At 43.0% G+C, this 26,840-nt stretch overlaps 1 protein-coding gene across 1 annotated transcript in view; it reads right to left on the bottom strand.

The window, feature by feature from the left end:
• slf1 (SMC5-SMC6 complex localization factor 1) overlaps positions 1–26,418 on the bottom strand; it is a gene marked incomplete at its 3' end in the record, with an annotated part of 28,209 nt that extends 1,791 nt beyond the window's left edge. The window contains exons 1-17 of the mRNA XM_080500038.1: positions 26,286–26,418; positions 25,847–25,958; positions 24,870–24,948; positions 24,498–24,723; positions 24,241–24,394; positions 23,609–23,728; positions 23,363–23,428; positions 22,701–22,847; positions 22,232–22,401; positions 21,885–22,019; positions 21,415–21,559; positions 21,085–21,262; positions 20,631–20,776; positions 19,729–19,838; positions 15,840–15,919; positions 9,890–9,982; positions 8,419–8,601 (exon numbers count right to left, since the gene is read on the bottom strand). Of these exons, the coding sequence (XP_080356164.1) occupies positions 8,419–8,601; positions 9,890–9,982; positions 15,840–15,919; positions 19,729–19,838; positions 20,631–20,776; positions 21,085–21,262; positions 21,415–21,559; positions 21,885–22,019; positions 22,232–22,401; positions 22,701–22,847; positions 23,363–23,428; positions 23,609–23,728; positions 24,241–24,394; positions 24,498–24,723; positions 24,870–24,948; positions 25,847–25,957 (2,143 nt within the window). The 5' untranslated portion in view covers position 25,958; positions 26,286–26,418. The remainder of the gene's footprint in view (positions 1–8,418; positions 8,602–9,889; positions 9,983–15,839; positions 15,920–19,728; positions 19,839–20,630; positions 20,777–21,084; positions 21,263–21,414; positions 21,560–21,884; positions 22,020–22,231; positions 22,402–22,700; positions 22,848–23,362; positions 23,429–23,608; positions 23,729–24,240; positions 24,395–24,497; positions 24,724–24,869; positions 24,949–25,846; positions 25,959–26,285) is intronic.
• Positions 26,419–26,840: the final 422 nt, after the last annotated feature.

Genomic DNA, 26,840 nt, shown 5'->3' with positions numbered 1-26,840 from the left:
TCACCTCTTCCACCTTAATATTCAAAGTGTAAAAAATAAATGGAGGAAGGTTACATCAGCCCTATCACTATATTCTGTGTATTAGACACAGGGAAGCGTGGCACCTTTATTTAATTTAATTATTTACATTTTTTTATTTCCGCTTGAATTCAACCACAGACTGCTATATTAGTGCAGTCCTGCAGCGCTACAGAATGACAAGATGACATGAGATGTACTTTGATTTCCTGGATGCTGATCAGCGGTGGCAAACATCCGTGTTGAATATTTTGAGTGAAGCCCTGAATGAATCATCAATAGCAATACTGATGATAATAATAATAATAATCATGGTCTGGGTACTTGATCGAAGAAACACATTATTCTTTAAGAAAATAAATAAACTAATAGCCAAAATCCTCATGAGCAGTTATTTTTATGGTCCCATTTGTTGGATTCTACATCTTTTTTTGGACATTTACGTCATAATTGTGTTGAAATTCGGGCAAAAGAAAACATAACTGTCTCGAGGTGGGAACACGTTCATTCATAGTGCGTGACACTTTGATTCACTCCCAATTAATTCACTAATGTACCAATTCTATGCAGGTAATAAGCAGAGGGTCAATCTGGGACATTTTAACAAGTTCATATTTAAATGTAAGACTTATATTACTGTAACATGTCAGCACTGGTAACTTATTACCAGATGCCCTGTCTAGTATTGAGAAGTAACCAAAAACCATCTGTTTCCATCTATTCGGTGCTGATTGAGCTCTTTTACAAAGAGAGTGGAAAACTTTTCTTAAACAAAAATGAAATGGGACTTTAATTAAAGCATAAAAAATATTAAGAAGAAAAATACTTTATTGATCACATATACAACAAATGTACAGCACAATTGGTTTTGTTTTTTTTAATCCAGTCACATTGAGTGCTCTGTACTTGCATTTAGTTTTACTCCTATTTTACTTTTATAATTGTTTTCTTTTACCTTTTCACATTCCAGATTGAATTTCTAAACCTTTCTCAAATTATTCTTCTTTACCTCATTCATAAAGGTGCCAGAAACCTTTTTCAGAGGTGACTCAATAGAAAAATATAATTATTATTACTCATATTTTTTGTATTTCCCAAACAATTATCAAGTTTAATCAAAGTGGGCAAACGCCACTATAAACGAAGAATGCACTCAAAGAAAGCTACTTATTACAGGTTCTGATTCCCTGCTGTTACATCCGAGCTTCTGTGTCACTCAGTTGGGGGTCTTTACGTTTAACATTGTGCTGGCAAAGTTATATTTTAGAATCTTCAAACTTTTATTGTGCTCGGAGTCGTTGAAAGAGTCTGCTTCTCTCAAACTCTTTGTTTCTTCCTGTCAAAGACTCGACAATGTAGAGGTGAGCTGGAGGTGTCCTTAAAGTACTGGAACAATTAAAGCTCTTTCTCTCTCTATATCTGCATATAGGCTTCGGGGTTTAGTTTGTCATTGAATGAAGAGTTGAAGCAAACACACTCACGGTGGCTGAATGTCTCTATTTACCATTGACTTTGACCCACTCCAGTGGAGTTCAAACATCAGCCATTGTCGCCTTTCAGCACCCATTGTTGTCTTCTTGTTTATGAACTTCACGTTATTAAAAGTCTTCTGTTGATTCCATTTTATTATTATATATTTAACATTATTTTTCTATAAACTGTTGAATGTCTTGCCGAGTTGTTGTGGAAGGTCTTAATTTAAGCAAGACTCAAATAAAAAATAAATGGCAACCGTTCTCCTCCAGGAGCATATGATGATGTAAGTTCATGGTCGGAGCACGGAGACGGAGAACGATCTTCACGCCAATGAAACAACAATCATGTTGGCCTATGACCGTGCCTCTTCTTCCTCGTCTTACTTTTCAATCAGACCAAAAGTGAACAAAAGAAAACGAGGCAAACCTTGAAACTTTTTTTTTGCAAATTCTCCTCTGGATTTGGTCCTCATAAATAAATACACAAACATTAAAAAAAATAACAAATAAAATAAAAATGATATATGCAGTATGTATATATCTCCAGCTGAACCTTGAGGGTGAAAGAGAAGAAGCAAAATAAAGTTGTCAACTATTCCTTGGCTTCTGACTTTTTTCTTTTTACTGAACGACGCGTTCAGCGGCCTTCATGCTCTGAATGCAGCAGGGTTTTAAAAACTGGGCACAATGTGTGTTGGTACATTAGAAATGACGCCGAGTATAAGAAGCAGACAAGAAACTGTTGGTGACAAAAATATTATCACGAACACACACACGCGCACGCGCGCACACACACACACACACACACACACACACACACACACACACACACACACACACACACACACACACACACACACACACACACACACACACACACAGGAAATAGGGTCTCACCTTCAGTGAGGAGCAAACGAAGAGACTGTTGGATCGAGCTCAAGACTTAATCCCTGCCAACTCCCCCAAAAAGCACAATATGAGGTGTGCGCGCACGCGTGTGTGTGTGTGTGTGTGTGTGTGTGTGTGTGTGTGTGTGTGTGTGTGTGTGTGTGTGTGTGTGTGTGTGTGTGTGTGTGTGTGTGTGTGTGTGTGTGTGTTATGAGCGGAGAGGGGAAAAGAAAAAGACTCCAGTCAAATATTCCCAGCGAGGGAAGTCCTTGAACTACAGCCTGGAGAAACCTGCAGTTGAAACATCAATACACACATGTGCTCACACACAGACACACACACGAAGCTGAGGGCTCCAAACACTGCCTCAACTCTAATAGTACGAGCGCCCAAACTCCTTGCTGCTGCCAGTTCAGGACCCACGGGGAAATAAGTGCCGAGCAAAATGAACTTTTCTTTCTTTATTTTTATTTTTTTTACCGTGTTGACATCAAAGAGGCCGGAGTGTGTCTTAACTGCTACCTGTGTGTGTGTGTGTGTGTGTGTGTGTGTGTGTGTGTGTGTGTGTGTGTGTGTGTGTGTGTGTGTGTGTGTGTGTGTGTGTGTGTGTGTGTGTGTGTGTGTGTGTGCAACAGAGATAGACTAAGAGACAGACCAACCGACTGACTGCAGTGGTCCGAGGGGACTGTGTTACTTGTGCCACTGAGCAAATGACATCTTTCTGCTCCATAAACACTCGAACACAGGATCCACCGAGTTGGGCTCCTGTGTGAGTGTGTGATTTGTGTGAGTGTGTTGCTGTGTACGTGTGTGAGTGTGTTTATGAACATGAACACAAACGGAAACTTCTGGTGCCTCAATTGAACTTTCACCGAAACAATTAACACTTAAATGTGAACAGTTTTCGTGTGTGTGTGTGTATGTGTGTGTGTGAGGCTAGCTGCTGCGCTTACTAACATGGTGGGTCGTATTGAGAGGACGCCATCAGTGATTACGGTCACGGGGCCGAGTGGTGACAGCTTAAAGGCTCTTTTCTCTACTCCTCCACCTCGTTCCCTATCTGACACGCCCCCGTGTGTGTGTGTGCCAGGTCTGAACTGCACAGCTCAAGGCTCCGGGTCATTTTCCATTCCAATCAGGGGTACCGGCTGCCATGGCCACCCCGCACAACTTAAACATTTCTCCCAGTTGAGGAGGGAAGATGGTCGCGCGGCCACACACATACACACAAACACCCTCCGACACTCATACACACAGTAAATACTCATTAGAGCACATGGAAATATTTGAGCACGCATATTCCGAAATATACAGCCAAGGACACTCGAGTATCGTGCAAAAACAAGCCCTAACACGAGCATGCAGGGTCATGTGGGGTGGCCTTGGGCAACGGGGGGGGTGGGTGGGGGGGTAGAGTCAGCCTTGCCCTCAGCCATGGCATCCTTTCATTGCCAGCTTCATAAGCCTGGGGGGGGTTGAGGTAGAGAGGGTCGGGGGGTGGGGTCTATCCACCCCCCCCCCCCACCCATTATACAATTCACCCCTAAAACTACACACACACACACACACACACACACACACACACACACACACACACACACACACACACACACACACACACACACACACACACACACACACACACACACACACACACACACACACACACACACACACAGAGCACAGGCCTCCAAGCAGACAGGCTCACAAAGGGGTGAGATCACTCCCAAATAAAAGCTTTGTTGGTGTGCCAGTGTCAGCGTTGCCCTCTCTGGCCTACCGAAACCTTGGCAGCTAGGTTTAGCCTGTCTGCTGGAAACAACTAGGACAACAGAGTGAACACTTCAATGAAAAATGTAGTTTCAGGAAATGCAGCAGGCGTTTGGAGGAGTAAAACACATGCACAGAAATATAATAAATAAAAACATAGAGAGGAGGAAAGGGAATGGAAATACATCTGGCCCACTAGCCTGTTTTACCGTCATGGGACATGTGCAGCCAGTCTACCTGGCCAAATATTTAAAAAGTAGTCTGATGTATGGGTGTTGGAATTGCAGCCACAAGCAAAAAAGTCCTGCTTCAGTTCAGAGCAAAAAAACTAGAATGAACAACATAAAGACGGTTACAGTAAATAGGCACGATGCAGACCCCGGAGCCAAAACTTTCCGCATTTAACAGCCCGAACTTAAAGATCTGAAAGAGACGGGAGGAGGGAGGGAAGGAAGGGGGGGGGGGGGGGAGGAGATGTGCGTATCGATGGTGTCCATGGCAACCAGATGAAGATCATGGCGAAAAGACGGTGAGAGACAGTATAGCCTGGAGTCAAGAGGACCACCTCCTCACAAACTCCCCGCCGTAGCCTTTAGACAACCCGCCATCAAGGTGAGAGGAAATAGCGAGCAGTCAGGAGAAAGCTGGTGAGGGAAAAGAAGTATAATGTAGAAGCCTGCAGGTGTTTCAAAATTGAGAGGGATTCTCATTCCCGCTGTTCATGTTCGGCCTCGGCAAGAAGACCTGGACGAGACGGCAAGCCAGACGTCTGCTGAGCTGACACACACGCACACACGCACATACACACACGCACATACACGCACTCTTTGCTCCTCTAATTTTACAGATACAGATAGCTCTGCTTCATCTGACCTCTTTTAATTTGCTCTGCCTCCTGTTACTGAGAGGAGAAGAAGAAAAAAAACAGAAGAGAGAGTGAGAGAGCGGGAGGGGTAGGGGTGGCACTCTCTTGTTTCCTCCCCGGGACTAAACAATCCCAGTCTAATTTATTTTTTGAGGACAGAATATGTACATGTGTTAATGGGAAAGTCGAATCAAATTAACTATAATTAGTCAAACTGAGAAGTGAGCTGAGGCAGAGGTATGTTACATGGGAGACTTGCGCGACGTCGACAAATAGCAGCTCCCCCCAACCCCCACCCTTCTACAAAACACACACACACGCACACACACACTTATTTCCTCTGCCACCTGCTGCCATGCAGCCAGCGATGCCACCGTCTCCAGAGTGAAGACACCACGTCACGTTCGCTTCAACCCTCCCAACACCAGACTACACGTGACAGTCAAAAATGCAGATGCACAAACTACTTGTGTTGTGATCCCCCCCCCCCCCGAATAAAAAAAAGGAAAAACTGTGTGCGAGTCTCACAAGCGACGCATCCTGACTCGTCTGATCTCGTCAGGCAGACATTAACAGACATCTTATGAGGTGACACTGTAATGTGTTTAGACAGACAAGACTGCATGTGGATCATGAAAGGCGAGCACTGCGGGGGCAATAAAGACCGGGGTGGATGGCATGGATCATCTCGACGAACAGTGAAGAAACAAATAGCTGCTGCTGCCTCTGGGGCCCAACGTAACTACATTTCTAAAACTCTTAACAGCACTTTTCATTATTGTGTTGATCTTTAAAGAGAACAATTCCAATCTGGCGAATTTGCCTGCAACTCGTTTGCGAACAGTCCAGAGCAGTTTGTGACATTTAGTCAAAACTATGCCTCAAACCCTCAAACCCCAGGATCCCCCTTTCCCTATGATGCATGATAATAGCATGTTTGGCTCGATCATCCTTCACCTGATCATCAAAAGCTCATACTGTTGCTTGTGATTATGCACCAAACAGGACCTCAGAGTATTCAGCTTTGGGTGAGGTCCTGGAAAGAGGACCAACAGACCGCCAACAGACTCCATAGTCTTACTGGGCGATTCTATTACTCACATTGGCAATGACTGGGGAACCTGGAAGGGGGAGACTGGGAGAAATGGCTGGCTCAGGAGTGGCGAGATGAAGGATTTCTGTGCTCATCATGGATTGTCTATAACAAATACAAGGATGCTAATGAATGTACTTGGCACCAAAGCCCCTTGGGTCTCAGGTCAATGATTGACTTTATTGTTGTTTCAAATGACCCGAGACCCCACCCCCCCCGAGAGTCCTGGACACTCAGATGAAGAGCTGTCAGCTGATCACCATCCGGTGGTGAGTTGGAACAGGGGGTGGGAAAGAATGTGGGCTAGAACCGGCAGACCCAAGCACATCGTGGGGGTATGCTGGGATAGGCGAGCAGAGGATGTCTGAATGGCTCTCACTCCTGTGAGAATTTCTCTCATGTACCAGAGGAGGTTGGGAACATGGAGTCCGAGCGGACCCTGTTCAAGGCTTCACTGTGGAAGCTGCTATGTGCAGCTCGTTGGTGCCCGTCGTGACAGCAACCTAAGGACACGATGGTGGACATCAGGAAGCTGTCAAGCTGAAAAAGGAGGCCTTTAGAAACTGGTTGGCTCAGAGGAGTCTGGGGTCAGAAAGCAGGTATCGTTGGACAAAAAGAGTGTAGTGACAGCTGTAGTGGTTGCATGAGCAAAGTCTGTGGCATTGCAGGAGATCGACGTGGCCATGGACGTTGCAGTTCGGTTTTGTAGTCCCACTGATAGTTGAATCTCAGAAACAAGATGAACGATGTGGATTCCGTCATGGCACAAACGGATCAGCTCTTCACCCTCTTGCAAATTATCAAGGGAGCATGGAAATTTGCTGATCATGTCTACATGTGTTTTGTAGACTCAGAGAAGGCCTATGATTGTATCTTTGGAGAAGTTTTGTTGGAGGAGTTTAAGGAGTATGGAGAACCGGAAATGCTGCTGCAGGCTATCCAGTCTTAATACTTCCGGTATGAATCCTTGGCATTAAGATGGACTGTTTCAAGATGGACGCTGGACTCAGCTAAGGTTGTATGTCGTCATCCCAACTGCTTGTGGTTTTCATGGACAGGTTGTCGAGGTGCAGCTTCAGCCAGGAGGGGATTATGGGGAGGGGCAGGGGGACTGTCATCTCAGTTTTTTGCAGATGATGTCCTCTTGGCATTGTCACATGAGGCCTCCAGCGTCCACTTGAACAGCTCCCTGTTGAGTGTGAAGTGGTTGTTATGCAGATCAGCACCGCCAACTCTGAGTCCCTGGTTCTCTCAGAGATACGGATGTCATGCCTACTCCGGATAGGGGGCAAGGATCTTCCGCAGGTAGAGGAGATTAAGCAGCTTGGATTCTTATATAGAATCAAAGTTGAGCAGCTACTCATGCACATTGAGAAGAGCCAGAGGAGGTGGTTTGGGCACCTGATTAGATGCCCCATGGTTGCCTCCCATTAAAGATCGGCCCCAGACTCGCTACTAGCTTCACAGTAACACCAGCACAGTTGTTGATCGTTATCTAATTAGCAACCTGAACATTAGCGCTCTACACAGACAACTTCAGATGTTTCTTTTTGCCCATAAAAAGTGTGAAGTTTCATCCCTGAAAAACAAGAAAATAACTGCATAATGAAATATCTAGTTATATTCTGATTGGCAGTTTTAAAATAATTACTAAACTTTATAAAGATGCAGCTGGATGCAAAAATGAGCACTTCCTTTCATGGATTTATGACTTTCATTTATTTAAATCATTATGAGTATGAGGTCTTTGTGGTATTTACTTTACCCTGTAAAGAGGCACCAAAGAGTCTCCCAACAAATGACTTCATCCATCAACTGTAAAGATTAAAAATAGTAAATAAATTTCACTTCAGCACCAAAAGTGCTTTCCATTGTTTGTCACACTCACCCATTCACCCACATGGCTGCCATACAGGGTGCTAAATCCATCCATTGGGAAAAGTTTGGGTTTGAGGGCCTTGTGCTCAAGGATGCTGACATATGAACAAGTGGAGATGGGGCATCAAACCTGCAACTTTGCCACTGAAAGACGACCTGCTGAGCCATAACTGAGTGACGCTTCATAGAGAGTATGTTTGCAGCTGAGAGCAGTGGTACCCAAACTGTGTTGCCTGAATCTGGCCCACACTGCTTCTGAGAAAAGTTGTGGATCCCTCCTTTGATCGTTGGCTTCACTGTAATGTTTTGACAAATCAAACCCACTTTTACAAGCCTACAAAAACAGGAGCCTGAATAACAAGAGCAATGGACAGCCTGACAGTTGTTTCACTGACCCAACACAAATGGATCTTATGCAATGGTTTACCCACCTGCATGTTCCAGAAGCATTTTGGCAATGTCCATGTGTCCGTTGAGCAGGGCATCATGTAGCGGACTCACTCCAGCCACCTGCTCATTGAGCACAGGGGCGGGATGGTGATGCAGCAAAGCTGCCACAGACTCCGTGCTGCCGTGGTTGCATGCCTCATGCAGAGGAGTCCAGCCCGCATGGTCTGCATGGTCAAACAAATCACAAAACAACCACACACAAAAAAAAATTATCAAGCACTATTCCATCAGAAGGCTCTCAATAACCCTGCAGAAAACCGGGTACCTGGTCAGTTTCAAAAAGTAGAAATGCGTTCATAGAAACTTGTGTTATGACTCAGTATGTTGAAACTGTTTAAATATTCGACTGTATGGGTCAGACTGAAGTATGAGAGGACTGAAGATAAGCAGAGACCAATCATGGTGTCAAGGGTGCGATCCCACCCTGTGGTGGGGAAGTGGTCGGTTAGCTCTGAGAATTAATTAGCAACTCGTTTCACAAGTAAGTAACCAGGGGCTGTTTGGGGGAACGCAGAACCAATTGACAGGAGACACACTGTAAACAGATTAAGGCCACTGACACAACACCACACTGTCTGAATCAAGATCTTTGGAAAAGATAATAATGGTTGATAATGTCAAAGATATTACCATCGCTAAACAGAGTTTCGATGAGTATTTTAGTAGCATGTATAGGTTACTAATCATTCTTGAATAAATAACAAAACTTTGCAGAAATACGTTTTTGAATGTTCTTTTAAGGGAGATGTTCAACAAATCCCAGCGTCTTTGCTTGTTTTGTAGCTCCTGAAAGAGTGAAAGTGGGGATAGATAATCTTTATCCATAAAGAAACTACTTTTGGAGCACTGATTATAACTTTGCACCATTTTATCCAACGAGACGACGAAAACTGAAAATGTTCCGCCTCAATTAACGTGGGCCTGGGAGGAGAAACTGTAACGTGACGGCAGCAATTTGGCGATTTCGCCTGGACTTTTTACTTGACCAAACTGCAGAATTCAGAAACTCCGCCTCACCCACTGAGTTTCCAGTGAATTTGGGCTGTTATTAAAGGGCGATTACAAATCCGAGAAACCTTTTCCACATTTGCACATTTCCATACAAGGAGGACGAGTCATTATATTTGACCTAAAGGGAGTAAAGAAAGTGACTCTGAAATATCAAAAGGCATTCTCCTCACTTAGCAAAGTGGCTGTAAATCTATAAATCTGAGACTCCAAAACCCATCCCGCTCTATCTAGACACACCCTTTACATTTTAGCGAAAGGTTAACCTCAATGATGACGCGCACACACTCCTATTTCTTCTCTCCTATTTTTTTCCCCCCTCTTCAATGTTAATCGCTCTCCGAAACCCTCGAGCAACCAGTGGGAGTGAAATGAGATGACGCTGAGACAGAGGTTACGCTAAAAAAAAAAACCAAAATATCAGGGAATGCGGGAAAGTCTTACCTTTAACGTTGACGTCTGTGCCAGGAAGCGTCAGGATCTGAAGCACCGTTTCCACTTGGTTCCTCTTGCAAGCTCGGTGGAGGAGGGTCTCTCCTTCGACCAGAACACACACACACACACACACACACACACACACACACACACACACACACACACACACACACACACACACACACACACACACACACACACACACACACACACACACACACACACACACAAAACGGACAAATACACGCAGCAGAAGACAGCAGAGGCGGAAGAGAAGAGAGAAATCCAAAATTAGGGTGTGCCTGATGTCCTTCCCATTGTCCCCCTGCATATGGTGAGCACACCAGTAAAACACCAGAGAAATGTCCCCAAATAGGGGAGAAAAAAAAATCTGACCTAAAAAAAAGTACGAGCCACCAATGAGGATGCGATTTAAGAAGAGTGATGAGAAAAAGGGGGGAGATCTTTCAAAGGGGGGGAAAAAACCGGGATGAAAAAAAATTAAGATGGAGAGTTCGGCTAAATTGATTCGCTCTTTTTTTTTTTTCCACACAGAGATTTTCCACTTTCACCCGCGTGCCCACCAAAGTTAACATGGGGCAGTCGGCGAGTGAATGAATGGAGCGGTGAGAAAGTCTCCTCGCTTCCTGTCCGCTCGTCCCTACATTGTTATTAGAGAGGAAGTTATGGTAGACAGCCCACGCACAAAGCCCCCAAAAGGATTCTTCACAGACCCCGGGTTCAAAAGCTCCGCTGGGCATTGCCACTGTCACCACGTGATATTTAATCAGCAAACTACCAGTGAAAAGGGACGGAGGGAAAGAAAACTCTCAAAAGACCCCATTTACATTTTTGAACACAATTTCCCTCTCCTTGCTTCAGCTCTTCTTTTTCTCCCCCATCTTTACTGCATCCCTCACTTTTTTTTTTTTCCCTTCCTGATACAATATTAAATCAGGAATATATTAGTGGCCCAGAGCCCCCTCTTTTCATGTATGGCTGAACTTCAGAGGGAAGTTAAAGGCCAAGCATGAGTGGCTCTGTGCTTGCCAGTATAATACAGAACTGCAAAGCCTGTAATAAATGCTTTACTAGCTCTCCCCAGGAAGCCACGCCTGTACAGGGGCACCGCTCCGGCGCGCACAGAGCAAAGAGCGGGGCAAAAAGAGGTGGAGGACAAGGGAGAGGGAGAGGAGACCGAGGGGACAAGAAAGAAAAGAGTAAAAAGGTTTTCCTGCATTTCAAAGCAGGTAGGCAAAATATTGAGAATGGTGGATCTCATCCATTCTCGGAGAGCGTCTTTCTTCTTCTTTGAGGATGCACTAGATACATTAAATGCCATCCAGCCTTAGTTAAAAGGTTGAAGAGTGGAAAGGAGAAAAAAAAAATTCAGGGAAATGAGAAAAACCTCTGTAGAATGAATGTCACGCAGAACAGAAGGATGAGATTTGTTCATAGCTGTTTGCATCCAGATTAGTCACATATGCGTACCTAATCTTGAATAAAAGTGGAAAGACATAAATAAATATACTATATTACTGTATTTCAGTACAGTTTTCCGGAGGTTTACTCACTCATCTTATATTATTATAGCTTCTTAATTCCTAAATTTTAACACAATCATCCTCCTGTGTTATTTCATACAGTTTTAAATAAATTACGACTTCAGCTTTCAATACAGAGGGACATTTAAGTTGAATTTCTGTGCAAATTATGATGATTATTTTTCTGATGTGGATGGTCGAGGACCATAAACAAAACACAAACCAACTACATAAGAACATCTATATTTTAAAAGGACGTGCCTCGGGACATGACCTGTTCTCTCTGCTGTCTGGAAAGAGACACCAGAAATGGAAATAGAAGATAGAAACTAGCTAAATTGTCATGTTGTTTCCAAAACAACGGGAGTAAATCTTGCTTCAGCTGTTCATCTCTGGAAGTCATTACAACATCCATCGTAGACTTTGAGTTTTATCGCCAGATGTCCTTCCTGCCACAACTGGGATTCAAACCTGGGATCCCCTCGCTCGAGGTCAAGACTTTACCCCATTCATGAATAGCTGAGACAATGATGATAAATAAGACTCTTTAACTTCTCCTGTAACATTTGATATATCAGCGTATGATACACCAGGACTTGATCAGGACTGATTTCAGGTGACTCAAACACAACTGATATGAAAAAGTCTAAAGAGTAAAAGACAGAAGTCGACTGAACAGGAAACGTAAGGCTTCTGTTGAGTGTGAATTCTCTAAGAGGAAGAATTGAAAGAGAACCAGACAACACTGAAGAAAGTCAGAGCAGCAAAGGATCTTCATTCATGGCCTTTGGAAAAATAATTATTTTGATGATGCAACTGAAATAAGGAACATTGACTCTGCAGTTTTCGGTCATAAATGGCATCACTTCACAATCAAAATGTGGTCATCTGTAGAGAGCAAGACCAGAAAAGATCACTGCAGCCTTACGTATTTAACAAAAAAGCACTGAGAAGCAGCGATGACACACAAACATGCTGACGCAGCAGGTTGCCAATTCTAAATTTGTTTCTTGAAGCTCCCTAAGACGCTGAACAGATCTGTGTCATAACTTGGAATTCTTTGGCGAAACAATGGCGTCTGCATTGATGAACAATAAAGCGAGTCACAAATCATGAAGAAGCGTGCAAAATAATCCTTGCAGTTGAATCTTTCAGGACATCATTTGTTGTTATGGACACAAGTGTGTACAATTAAAACACACGCAGCAGTAGTCAGTCGGCGAACATGACGTCAGACGGCAGACGTGCTGGAAGCTTTACAGTATCAACGTCAGCAACAGTAATGAGGTCAATCAGCCAAGCAAGACTCATATAACTAAAGTTAGAAAAAAGAAGAAGAAAGAAACACCAAAACAGAGAGAGGAGCCACTTCCAACTACAGTTCCTAATGAGTGAGCCGTTCTGTGGGGCACGTCAGTGTTCTACACGGGCTGCTCTGCTATTACCGGGCGCTAAAACGCTGTGATTAAACATCCATTCCACTACACCCCATGTGTACACATCCTCGCAAATGCCAGGGCCAATCCACGCACTGTTAAATCACTTTAATGGCTCCAATTTGGACACAACGCCTCTATTATAGGGGTAATTGCATGCTCAGCATTTACAAGCACGGAAAGGATAAATCCGCCTGTCCTTTTCTATAAATCCCCCGTTTCACACTTTAATAGAAAAGTTAAATGTATGTGTTGCTCTTTATATCCTAAAGTCTGCTTGCTGCACTCCTGTAAAGTGCTTCTTGGCCCGCTGATCCCCCGGACCAAAAAGCCTCTGGAAGCCGGTAACAATGCTATTTGTCAGGAATGTGTTAGAAAGGTATTCTGCGCCAGTTATTGGAAGTACTTAAAAACTACCTGAAGACTATTACTGTCACTGGCTGTAAAAACTATCTTGATAATTCTCCCAAGAGAGGATTACTAAGCTTTCACTGTGCCTCATGAGAATTATTGCCATAGTTAAATACGATTAAATAAATACAAATTATCTGATAAAATCAAATTAATGATTGAATTACTCACAAGATAAATCTGTTTGATAACTTAATAAAAAAATAAACTAAACACCAAGGAACAGCTTATCTTCCCAGCTGACAGGAAGTGACGCAACAGAAGCAGGAAGTGAATGTGTTCACATTAAAACAAATCCTAAAGTGATTGCTGTTGTCAATAGTACAGGAGACAGCGACAGAAACCTCCGGCATTTCAAATACCCAAACCAGAGCCAAGATTAGTTCATTTTCACCACGACTGTAGTGTTGATTAGATTGTATTTTACCTGCCAAACCTGGAAAATAAGCTGCAGTCGTGTGCCAACAGTTTGTCTTCAATGATCACCATGGTGATAAAACATGTGGCATCATGGATCAGTCTTGTTGTGAGAGTTTGTCTTGGACCAAAGGTAAAACGTATTTTTGGTTGAAATGCAAAACGGTGAAAACAATTACTTTGTGGACCCATCAAAAGGTCAGTCAAATCTACAGTTTATAAAACCGTATTTAGTACAGCTAACAGATGAATAATTTCAGGGCTGTTATCAGTAGTCTGTGTATTTTTACAGGGTACAGTGGTTTTCGCTCTCACCTCACAGGAAGAAGAACGTTGTTCAGAGCCGAGTTGGGGACCGTTCCTATATGGAGTTTGCATGAACTTCCTGTTCCGGATGGGGCTTTATCTTATTCTAATTATCCACACCCCCTCCCAAAACATGCGTCGAGGTCAAATAATCTGGCTATTAGTGAATTAGCCTCTTTGAAACGTATGAAACGAAGACTTGTCGAACAAACTCAAGGTTGATCTTTGAGACGTAGTAAAGGTTCTCTTTACTCTTACAGATAATAAAGGGGATACAATCCTCATTAGTTAAATAGGGGAAGGATAAAATTAGGTTAAGTTGCAAATGGAAGGTTTTCTGCATTTAATTGGCTCAAGTGCTTTCAGATTTCATTATCAAATAGAATATTTTAGCTGTATCTGCCCATGAAAACAGAAGTCCAAGGGAGGTCACAAGGCACTACTAAACTTATCACAAAGTAGATGGCAATAAAGCTCCAGTTTAAAAACTTTACTAAAGTACCAAAAATGTTGACGTTTGTTTGGTTAAAATTGTCTGTTTTTCGCTTTACAGTCTCGGCAACAATGAACTCAGCCCTTAACCTTTGTTGACTTTGATGGTTTGTTTGAAGGCCGCCATAAACCTGAAGGCAAACATATTATAAACAAAGAAACTCGTTCCTGTTCGACAGGCTCTGCACAGTGTATTTGGGCTGATTAATCACGAGATGTCTGCCGAGCTTCAATGAGCAAACGCAGGACTGGAAGAGAGAAGTTCCTCCCAAATCCCTCAACCCCATTCAGCTGCTGTGACAAAGATACAGAAGTTGCAGAAGGCGACGCAGATGCTCTAAAGCAAAAAAATAGAAAAAAAAATGTGCACAATATAAGAAAGTGAGCTTACATATGTGGGTGAAAGAGGCTGTAAAGAAAGAGAGCAAGGGGGGAGAGAGAGAGAGAGAGAGAATGGGATGAGAGGGTGAGAGGGGAGGATGCTGTGCCGATGGTTCATCAAAAATTAATGCCAACCGCATCGGTATAGAGATCACGTAGTGGAAAAACAACACATGCCAACAGCCTTGAGTCTCCTACCTCAGCCCCCCCCCCCTCCGCCATTGCCTCTCCGTTACCCTCCACCCCTCCTTTGCGCCAGCACAGGGCCTTTCTGATCAGGTGGAGGGGGGAGATATGAGCTCTGACACCTTCGAGAGTTCACACAGAGTACCATGCCTCTAATTGCAGGAAGTTCCACCAGTGCAGCCACTGTATATTTTCACTGCTCCCCTAATTGCTGCATTTAATATCCCTAAAATGGAGATCTGAGGCACACTGTGCGTACTAATACGTGTTGTTGTTTTGTGCGAGAAACCCATTATTTCTGTTCATGCCATTTATTTATATATTTATATGTTCAGGGCTTCTTCTTTTTTTTTTCCACCCGGAAAGGTGAATAAGACATGAGGAAAAGCAAAATAAAAAAGAGCAGCAGTGAATTTCAATGCGAAAAGGAGGAGGCGTCACACTGAGGTGATAATACGGTCCAAACTCTGCCAGACGCGCACGGGCAGGCCTGCTTATGCAGTCAAGTTGCTCTTAGAGCTGACTAGAGAGAAGCGTGGTCCGATGCAAATCAATCACTCGCCCCATACATTATGTGCTCTTCATTAAACTGGAAGTGATGACAGAGCCATCATGGCCCTTTTTACTGATGACCTACGGTAGTGCATCAGTCCATTAAAAGTCTGCTCCTTGCAAATGTGAAGCTATATTGTTTAAGCAGTAGCGCGTGCATACGGTATGTGTGTACACAAGTGGTGTGTGTGTGTGTGTGTGTGAGAGTGTGTGTGTGTGTGTGTGTCGCCATACCTGCTGCGTTGACTCTGTTCAAGCCCCTGGGGGTGTTCTCGTTCTCCGGGTTTGTTTCACTCCCAAAAGACTTTCGGGCTCTGCATAAAAGACAAAGAAAAAATAGTTTGTGGAAAAAGTTAAATGCATTTATTAATCCCTTCTAATTCAAATGGATGATTAACGAATATTCATGGAAACACAGAGTGACCATTTCAGCATGACAGCAGGGAGACCCAGTGGTTCAGACAGTGGAACCGGCATCACTATACTGTGAAAAGTGCCATTAGCAAATGAATCCCTCGTGGCACGGCGTCATCTTAAATGAAATCTGACAATATCTGTCAAACCCCTACTGCGCGGGCCACACACCCGCACGCACACACACTTCACACACCCGATCCTCTATTGCCGTCTCCAAAGCACTTTTCCTCCCACTTAACGCCTCAAATGCAGAGACGAAGAATTCGATGTGAGCAAGCACATTAGGAGGAATAACTAGTAAAAGAAAGTGAAGCCTCTTCAAAGTGGTGGCGTGCTAATAGCTGTGGGCTGTCACTAGTCCTGTGTGTAGGTATGGAAGATCTGCCTGCATGAAGTCTGACAGGTGTCTTGTGTGTGTGTGTGGGTGTGTACGCATCCGTGCACGCGCACGTGCGTCACATTGAAGCAGAGTGCCATCCGTAGAACAGGGAAGAGGCTTGTTCCCTGGTAATTGGGTTGTTCAGAAGCCAGGAAGGAGCTCCCAGCAGTGAGGAGGAAACACACGTCCTGTCACGTTGCTTGTTATTAGCAAGGACAAGGCTGAGAAGAGATGAGACGGGCTCCGTATGTGTGTGTGTGTGTGTGTGTGCGCGAGTGTGTGCGCGAAAGAGAGAGACTTCATAACGGCATCTATGATGAGGGTGTAGCTCGGCTCATCTCAAACTACTTCATCCAAGTGTCCCCTGTCCATGCAGACTAGCGGCAGAGGAGGCTCACAGGACCCGGCTTGTATATGTCCCAGACCCCTCATCCCTCATGGTCTACTTCAGGAGTCCAGCATGCTGTCACTGGTCCAGCTATCGAGTTCAGGCATGAAGCCTGGGTGTGTCCTTGGAGGACGACTCTGAAGAAACTTGTGAGCAACAACTGAAATGAACGTGCGCGCATATGCATCTCCGACGCCAGAGCGAGAAAAACTAAACATGATGCCTGTACCATATGCTGCACTTAATGGCAACATGAAATCAATACTGAAAGTAGTTTCCCTTTTGCATTTTTCTCTTTAAATATTGAAAAATGTTCATTTATCTCACCACACGGTGAAATAGTGGTTAGTTCTGGCCTAAAGCTCAGGCCTCAGAGGTTCTCCGCTTGGAGTTTGCATGGTCTCCATGTGATATAGTGGTTAGTACTCAGCCCAAAAACATGTGATAACTGGTGGCTCTTAATTGACTTTAGACATGAAAGCATGTTTATTCACCCTGTGATGAAATGGGAACCTGCCCAGAGTCTGATGTCCACTGGGTTCATCTCCAGATCCCTGTAACCTTAACTTGTAAAAATCTGATATGAACAGATCTGGTCCAAACAGACAGGGACACACTTAAAAGATAATGGCAATACACTGAGCTTTAGTAAAGCAGCAGGATTGAAAACCTCAGTCTAATTACAGCTTCCCTTCTGCGTACAGCGCTCGCTGTGACACAGCATGCCAGCGTGTTGAACGGCCATCTAAAAAGTGGCTCAATCATCCGCCCTGTCATCCTGGTATAGGCTGGACATGTGCCCCGATGCCAGTCTGTCCGTGGGAGCAAGAGAAGGAAACGCTTGCCATGTTTAAACTACGGCAGCCTCACGTCACATACAAAACAGCCTAATGCGGTCTAACAGCCAGAACTGAAAGATAAAAGGGTCACGTGGCTCCTCTCAACCCTGATGACCTGCCGCTGCTCTTTTTATAAATCCAATACTCAGCATACTGCCAAGATTGAGTGTTGTGCTCTCAGTGAGAAAGGCAGACAAAACTGAGACCCTTTAATATGAACACGGATTTAAAAACAAAACACATATGACCTGTATGGGAGATTTCTAATTAAATACAAGCATTTTTTTTTAAACTGTATGATTGTACTGATATGAATTATTTTACATGTAATATTGAAATGACTTCACTTATTCACAGCAGCTTTCTCTAAAGACTAAGACGTGTGTCAAGACACAGAAATGCTTTAACACATGCTACGTTAATTGATTAAAAGTGTCACGATAACTGGAAGTGTATAGAGGACGAGAAACAAGATTTCGTCTTGGTTCCAGATCTCAGTTTACTACAGGCTTTGTCATTTCGATTACATTCTTTGTGTTAGGGTCAAAAGATTTTACATGCCCTTTGGCATTTCGTTATCTCATTTGCACAGGCGGCATTCCTTGTTTTATTTAGCTCACGTCAAGTCTGCGTGAAAATCGACTAAAGCCTTCAAACTGGAGTGAGAACTGAAAGTGTAAAAAAAGGAGGCAGTAACAGAAGTCGGTGGTCAGAAGATGAACTAGTAGCCTTCCCATGAACTTGCTCCCTGGTGACTCCTGCCCAACTCCAGGCCAAATACCTGCTGGTGCTACAGCAGATGTCTGATACACGGAATGGAGACTGTGTGTGTGTGTGTGTGTGTGTGTGTGTGTGTGTGTGTGTGTGTGTGTGTGTGTGTGTGTGTGTGTGTGTGTGTGTGTGTGTGTGTGTGTGTGTGTGTGTGTGTGTGTGTGTGTGTGTGTGTGTGTGTGTGTGTGTGTGTGTGTATAATTGCATGGAGAGAGGGATTTAGTATGCGAGGGCAGATCAAGAGAGGTGGGGAACGGGAGGGGGTGAAGGCAGAGAGCTGGTGGTCGTCAGGGACGGCACAAAGGCCTGATGGGATATCCTCGTCTATCTGTCGACTCCCTGTCCAAATCAGGGTTAGCAGTGTGTGTGTGTGTGTGTGTGTGTGTGTGTGTGTGTGTGTGTGTGTGTGTGTGTGTGTGTGTGTGTGTGTGTGTGTGTGTGTGTGTGTGTGTGTGTGTGTAGAGAGAGCGAGAGAAGAGGTTTAACCTCCCCATGCACCCCTCCTGTCAGCCAGCACACACTGATAGGATCAGACCTGGGCATGACCCATCACATGCCAACTCCTCACGCTCCGTCTGACCTCCATTTGTCTGCCTCCAGCTTTCCCTTCAGTCCCTCCATTCATGCATCTCTGCTCCTCACCTCCACTCAACTCCTCCTCTCTCCAGGTGTTCCTTTGTTTCCCTTTTTTCATTCGCATTTCTCATCGGTTCTGGACATTTTTGTCCGTTTTTGTCTCTCGCCTTGCCGTTCTCCCTTTATGTGGGTAGGAACCTGACAATGGAGGTAAAGTGAACCACTGGTTGTTCTAAAACACGCTCAAACCAACAAAGATGGTGTAAAAATACTCATGGAAAGTGGAATAAAACTTATTTGAGAGGATGGCAATGTTTCTTGGACAGCGGAAGTGAAAACTGTGTGGCAACAGACCCTGATGGGAAAGAGCCTCAAAGTGTGACACAACTAGATGTAAACACAATGTTATTCCAGCTAATCTAAAGCCGTCTTCAATTAATCTTTTTCACTCCTAGCAACACATTATCATTTTGAATCCCTAAGCAGACATTTACACACAAGTAATATTATTTTTAGAGATTTAGTTAAATAAATGCAATGTGGTGCAAGGAGCTGCAACGAGAAAGCACTTACAGGGTCAGAAATATATGCAAAGTTGGTTTAAAATGTGGTGGGAGGTTTTCGCCAACTTATTGACCTTTGAGCAGCCTCCAACTCCGCATGTATGTCCTTGCATGTGTTGCTTCGGGCTCTTATGAGAACGTATAATGGGAGACGCACAGCGGTGCAGACAGACAGCTGCGTGGAACTGACCTGCAGTCGATCCCCTGGTTGGCGGAGCTGTGTGAGGTTGGTCGCGTCCCGAGGCAAGTGCCGCTGGGACTCCGAGCTAAACTTCCCAGAAGAGGCAGGTAAGAAAGCACCTGTCAGAAGTCACCCAGACACACACAAGGTTAGACAGTGTCTTCAGACAGCATGGGGATGTATATGCCCCCGGGGATAGAGTAGGCACACAGACACCAATGGTGAGTGAGAAAGCCAGATGTTATACTGCAGCATAAAATAATGGTGGGGCCACATCGGCAATCTTTCTCGCTGAAGCGCTCAACTGTAACATTAACCCGAAGCCAATTTTCCAAATGCCTTATTAACTAATGTACAACATCTGTGTTTGATATAATTTTACCAAACAAAATGGAAACATGAGAAAACGAAGAAACAAAAATTACATACTGTGTATTTATATAATACGTTGTGAATAATAGAACTAATTTCCCTAATGACTTTAAGTTTGGGTACAAATATGCAATTGTTTGCACCAAAGTATAAAGTACTCACTTAAGAAGAGACAGTTTAGGGTGTTTGTTTTTAATGTGGATGACTTTTTTAGTGGACTTCTGGGGACATATACCAAAACTATAACAAACTCCATTATTGGGGAGACACTGATGAAAGTAATCCTCTGTGCAGCATCCCTTAAACCCGCTGCTATTATTGACATTTTGCATTTCATAACCTCTAATGCTGTTTAAAGTGCCTCACACAAATACTCGTTTAAAATGTTTAGCTCAAATGCTACATTTTAAGCTTTGAAAACATGCAAAACATTCATAGAGATTTTGGTAACCACAAGGGAAGCTGGCCCTCAAAAGTGGAGAACACTGTTTCAGGTCCCACAAAGTTAGTAAAACAAGGACACAGAAAAAGGAAAGCACCATTTTCCTGTAAGACAGCGGTTCATCTCCCACACTGATGCCGTTCCTGTAACAGATGTTCCTAAACAAGGCATCGCTCAGCAACAGCTTAAGCCTGGTAGAATGAACTCTGATGGCCAGCTCGCCTAAAACTCCCGGTGAGACATCTGTGTGAGAAAACAGAGACAACATGTGTATGATGCCATAGTCCCAGGTGTAATTTTCATAATATATTAGTAAACAATTCGTCACCATTTTTAGTGTTCGTGTTTGATAAAAATGTGAAAAGTCAAATCTTATAGTTATATCTATTGATTGAGCACACAAGGACATTACCAATTAATACATTTTTTAATTCAGAACATTTTAATGTTGACCATAAATAAAACATGCACATAAAAGCACAAATGTCATTAAAACTGAAAACAGTGTTTTGGAACGTGTGTGTGTGTGTTTATCATAAGTAATACTATACCCTGGCTAATAACAGCGAGCAGCTCTGACAGTTCTTTCAGGCCTTTTTGCACAAGCGTCTGGTTCAGTTTGGTGTGTTGATGACACCAGAACTCCACGCATACAGAGAGGAGCTCCAGCAGCGTGTCGGCCAAATCCAGCTTCTTCTTCTTCTTCTCCTCAGGTTGCTCGACGTAGTCCTTCATTGAAGAAAAATTATATCAGACACGCCGACATTGTCTACTAACAACATGGATCACAAATCTGACCCGGCCAGCAGTGGTCTATCACAATAAAGCAAACTGTCCTGGATGGTATGAATATAATTGAGTGGGAACAGTGAAGCATGTACCACAACGGCTGCCTCTATTAGGAGCGGGGTTAGTTGTTTCACTGCGGAGGACAGCAGGATGGTGCGCTCCCACACAGTCCAGATGGTTACATACAGCAATGATGATGTTGAAGGGACCCCTGTCCCCCCGGGCAGCCCGAGATTACTAAGGCAAAGAAAGACAAGACAAACTGTCTGATGCGGCCAAAGAAGCAATGCAAAATGCTGCTGGCTGGTGGTTTGATAAAACAACAACAACAACAAAAAAACAGATATGTGCTCACACTTATCAAGCGTAGTTTTGTTCAAGGATTATTGCACAAGACCTTCCTTGATATTTATAAACTGCAGCTTCAACAAAAATTTGTGCAATCAATAACGTCTGACCAAAAATATCCCTCACGCATATGTTTTGGCAATACAGATTAAGAGTTGAACAAGATGTATAAAGAATCTTATCTCCTATTGGGTTTGTTGTTTGTTTTTTTTACCCAGCAGTGAGAGAGTGATATTCCCCCTGGAAGAGCTTCATGAAAAGCATCAGGATGGTGTAATGGAAGTCCAGCAGTATGGGCAGGGCAGGTCCAGGGAGCGGGTGACACGTGACCTCACTGGACAGGCAGTAACTGCAAGAACATGCAACAGAGAAAATGTATATTCATTTTCAACATTACTCTCAACTCTGCATGAGCTGCTAAGAGGCAAGTTCAATACACAATGTGAGAAAACAACAATTTTTTTCAGGATAAAGATGATTTCTTACATGCAAGTGGTAAAAAAAATAAAAAATTTGAATACGTAAAGTTTTGCAGGAAATGTCCTGTGACATCCACATTACCTGATAGCCGTCTGCAGGAAACTCCAGGAGCCCATCTTACACTGAGGACACTGCAGCACTTGAGTGAAATAGATTCTCACTGAGCTGGGAGCCAGCCACGGAGGGTTTGTGATGATCAGGTTCTCCATGATGTCCTGGAAATTTCTCAGGAAAGCAGGTGTGGCTTTGCCCTGTGACATTACAGCAGAGATTGAATTTGACCTATTTCTTTTTGTCAAAAGTGAGTAGTTCAAGTTTTCATAATTAATACATCAGTCTAACCCACAATGCTTTAGGTTATGGAAGCATTTTGTGATATTTTATAGAAAAAAAATGCAAGTGGCATTTGAGTCAATAATCAAAAAAGCTTGAATTACAGTCATAATTGAAAAAATATATAAAGAGATCACCCACATACATAAATGTTGTGGAGTGAGTGATATTTGCATGCAGCCTCCTGCAGCAGTAACTCTGGTCATTCTGGTCATACCTGCTGTGCGTACTCTATGAGGGAGATGAGGTACGGCGCCGGCGGCAGCACGCCTGGAAATATAATGCTCCTAATTGAGTCCAACGCTTCATTGAAGAGGCCACACTCTATCATGCTACCAACGTTGCTGAAGTCCATTTCTGTTGCCTGGAGGAATTAAAGAACTTTGATCAAATGTCCATGTTGGAAAAAAAGAGGAAGGAACATGGCGCTCGCAGAGGAGGCCGGCGAGTGTGAGGAGAAAAAAAAAAAAGAAGTGAGGGCAGAAGGGTAATAGAAGTGAGAAGTGAATGGATACAAGAAGTTCCTCGGGGGTCATTTCTGGCTGCCATTGATTGGCAAATAGCATATGGACATGGAAAGTAAAGAATGGAAATACAGGAGGACTTCTAATAGCAATCTGACGGATATCCACAGGGGTAAGGTATGGACAGGACAGTGAGGAGTATTGTTAATAGGCCTGCCAATCAGAACTCTCAGATCAGCTGACAGTGGTGGTTAAATCGGTGACCTGGCTGTGATGCGCCCTTGCTCTGGATGTCACTTTCCATTGAAATGTATGACATAAAAGAAATTGAATGACCTGATCCTCGTGATGAAACACATAGTTATCTTAAAGGTCTATAGTGCTGATCAGGGATTGGGGGGGGGGGGGGGTCTACCTGTGTTGGGGGACGATCGGGGGCATCGTAACCCAGAAACTCAAGGTAGAACAGCCTTGGTCGACCCTGGAGGAAAGGCCACATTAACAGAGTCAAACATAATAAACTGTCAAGAGAAAGGTCATTTAAGTGAAAATGGTGTTGACCAACTAAAAAATGGCATTGCCAAAAAACGACATTACTTTGAAACATGCCTTTCTCATGAAGGGGGAAAAAAAAAATAGAGAGCGAGACCGAGATACACACCTCTCGTTTGATTATATAGTTCTTGAGCTCTTCCTCTAAACGTGCAAAGTCTGCATCATCAAAGCTGAAATCTACTGAGTCTTTTTCTTTCATGCTGATGTTTGTATTCACACAGTTGCTCTGCAAAACAAATGAAAACAGCCTCACATTATAGTGATCGTTAGAATGAAGAATGATTGTGTGCAGTGGACAAACATGTGGAACCAAGGTTGGCTCAATAATGCCAAATATAACCGGAGTAAGACACTTAAAAAAAATAAACAAAAAAAAAAAAAACCTTGATTGATTTTTATATTGTGAACGAGTCTGTCACATCAGTCTTTGGTTTAACTGGGATGTTTTGGCAAATTTATATAGTTCCAATTACAACATAGCAATCCAATACATTTCTTTTTTTTAAACAATGAAATCCAAGCAAAATTAGAAAGGAACGGATACTCTGTTGTCTCTGTTGTCTGACACGAGGCAGAGTTTAGTCATTTGTAAGCAGTTATTTGTGGAATACTTTACCAAACAGTCAAAGCCATAAGAAAGTCACAAAACAATGGAAACGAACAATACTGAAGATCAGACATATTGTTTAAAATTCTAACCAAACAAATGCATCTTTAATATAAATTAGTTTGCCTTACCCCAAACAGGTGTTGGACTATGTGACTGACAGAGTAACAGGGAGCATTGTGGGATTTTGAGTTCTCTGTAACAGGTTTGGCCATGACATGAGTGATGGAGGCCTGAGAGGAAGGAGGGCAGTGGTACACTTCAGCCTTGCCTGCTTTCAACAACCTGGGGAAGGTGAAAGAATAATAACTCATCATACTTTGCAATTCCAATCAAATCAATGGATTGGTGTAACGGACGACGTATGTGCTCTGCAGTGGCGTCTCACCGGTTGAACATGGCTCTGCGGGTGGGCTCTTGGACCTCGAGAAGTACTTTCCATCCCTGAAAGGCCCCTGTGAGTCTCCCACTTGCAACCTTCTCCCTCCACTTCCTGACAGGGTAGGAGGTGGATGTGGAACTTGTGGAAAGTGTAACCTCATAGGATCCCTCTGGCAGCCAGGAACCATTTTTTACACTGTCTAAAATATAGTCTGGAGTCACAACCCACTTGCCTGGAAGGAGAAAAGCAACAAAAGACCATAAAAGCCAATGACGTTTCCCTTTGTTAATCAGGTGTTGTTTAGAGGAACAATGTTTTTGGAAAAAAAAATCTAGTAAAATTAGGTATTCCTTATTCACTAACATAAGGGTGACTAACCTGCTGCACAAGCTGCCAAAAACTTTTCGCTTGACAGAACCTGGGGGATTATGAGGTGGGTGCTGGCATGCTGATATACCTGTAAAGAAAATAACCATGAGGCAACATTTTATTGCTTTGTATAACAAATAATAGAAACATTTTAGATGGAACTGGAAAAAAAATCACTAACTGTGGTTTAAAAAAAAATAAAAACATATTACACGGGCATTTGGTAAACTATGCAAAGTCACTCAGTCCAATTAATAATTGTACAGTGGTATTTTTCTCTGTACTTGTACTGTATGTAAAGGTGGCTTGGGGCATTTCATATCCCAAACCAACTTTTTAAAACAGCATGCTCACTAAAACTCTCTAAAACTACTGAGAATAGTGTCCTTCTGGTATTTCATTAATTTATCAAATCCATACATCATAAAACCTTGAGAAGTAGCTCCATTACATAAACCACAACGTCAAGGGGACTCTTTCACAGTCAGAACATATTGACCTCATATGATGCACTACACATACCAGTCAAAAGAAGATCGGCGGAAGGAATGTGTAGAATATGATATTGGAACTTAAAGACTGTAATAAAGACCTGACGTTAATAGGTCATTCACTCAGTGAATGAATAATGGCAGGACAAATACTGACTATGACAGAACAGTTACTTAGGTAACAGAACATCTGCTTGCAAGCAAATATTTGATATGAGCATGTTAAAAGTGATGTGCATGTCTATGTTTGTGTTCACTCTCCTCTGTGTTCTTTGACTTGATACTGAGGTCACCCATTGTGCCATAGTGATAAAATATGCCTAAACATAATGATATATGATTATCTTTTTTTCAGGTTTCTACATTTTTAGTTGTCTATACAATATTACAGTTAATTGTTTTGTATTGCATTGATATTTTCAGTTTACCAAAACCCAAAAACAAAAAAACAAAAATCTGAACTTGTTAAATCCTTTATTGCAGCACATTACTCACTGAGCCTCCAATGTATCTTCCACCCAGCTGTTGGATCCCTTGGATCAAAACTCTCTTCTTGTCTTGTGTTTTGATCCCAGAGATCTGAAAAACGTGTGCACAGTCCGCCATCCTGGAAAAGAAAGACAAACGTGTTTGTTATGATAGAGAAGAGAGTTTATGAAGCTATCAAGTCTGATCCTGCACTACTTGTTTGACGACATGACTTTCATAAGAACGGCAGGCTTTGTAGTGGCTGCAGAGTTTACGTGATACTGCTTTTTCTGTTGTTTTAAAAATGAGGTTTGAAATAACAACTACACATGATCCTCCTTCTACGTGACTCACTCCCGTTAAACAGTTTTGAATGACGACAAAGAGCTGCTTCCATTATATTGATTACTAATCAGTATAATAACTTATGATTAGTCGCACTGACAAACAGCTGATTGGTCACTACCTTTATCAAAGTACTGAGAACTCCCGGGTTCTGTCAGGACGCGCCAAATCTCCGACACGGACATAGAGGTTCAGCCTGGATGGTGATGCCCGCAATGTGATGTCGCTAAACTAGACACAAAGTATAATAAGCATACACCTTTAGATTGATTCCCCACCCCCAAAAAAAACAAACCATGCAGATAAACTGAAATGTTTCTGAAACTATTGTGGCCAGTTCAAAGCGAAACTTCCACAAGCGGACCGCTTAACTATTTTGAATAATATGAGGGGGGCTTGCGAGATGGTCATTTGTTTTATATGTACATTATTAACATTATAAAAATATAACTATTCAACATTTAAATCATAACAATTAACAATTTGTTCTTGAAAATAAAATGAGTGGTAATTGCTGGTTTTCAATATAGTTCCTTATCTTTAAAATATCTTCCCCCTGTTTGGCTGACCAGTTGGATCATTCCGTAAAGCGGAAGTTTTCACAGAGATGCTTCCAGGTTGTTGTCACGGACGCTTTCGGTCTCCAGAAACAACAGAAATAACAGGATATCGCAGA

Source organism: Blennius ocellaris, assembly GCF_963422515.1.
Source record: "Blennius ocellaris genome assembly, chromosome: 7".
In the NCBI taxonomy this organism is placed as follows: Eukaryota; Metazoa; Chordata; class Actinopteri; order Blenniiformes; family Blenniidae; genus Blennius; species Blennius ocellaris.
Note: the sequence above shows the minus strand (reverse complement) of the source record. Positions and strands in the feature narration are given on the sequence as shown.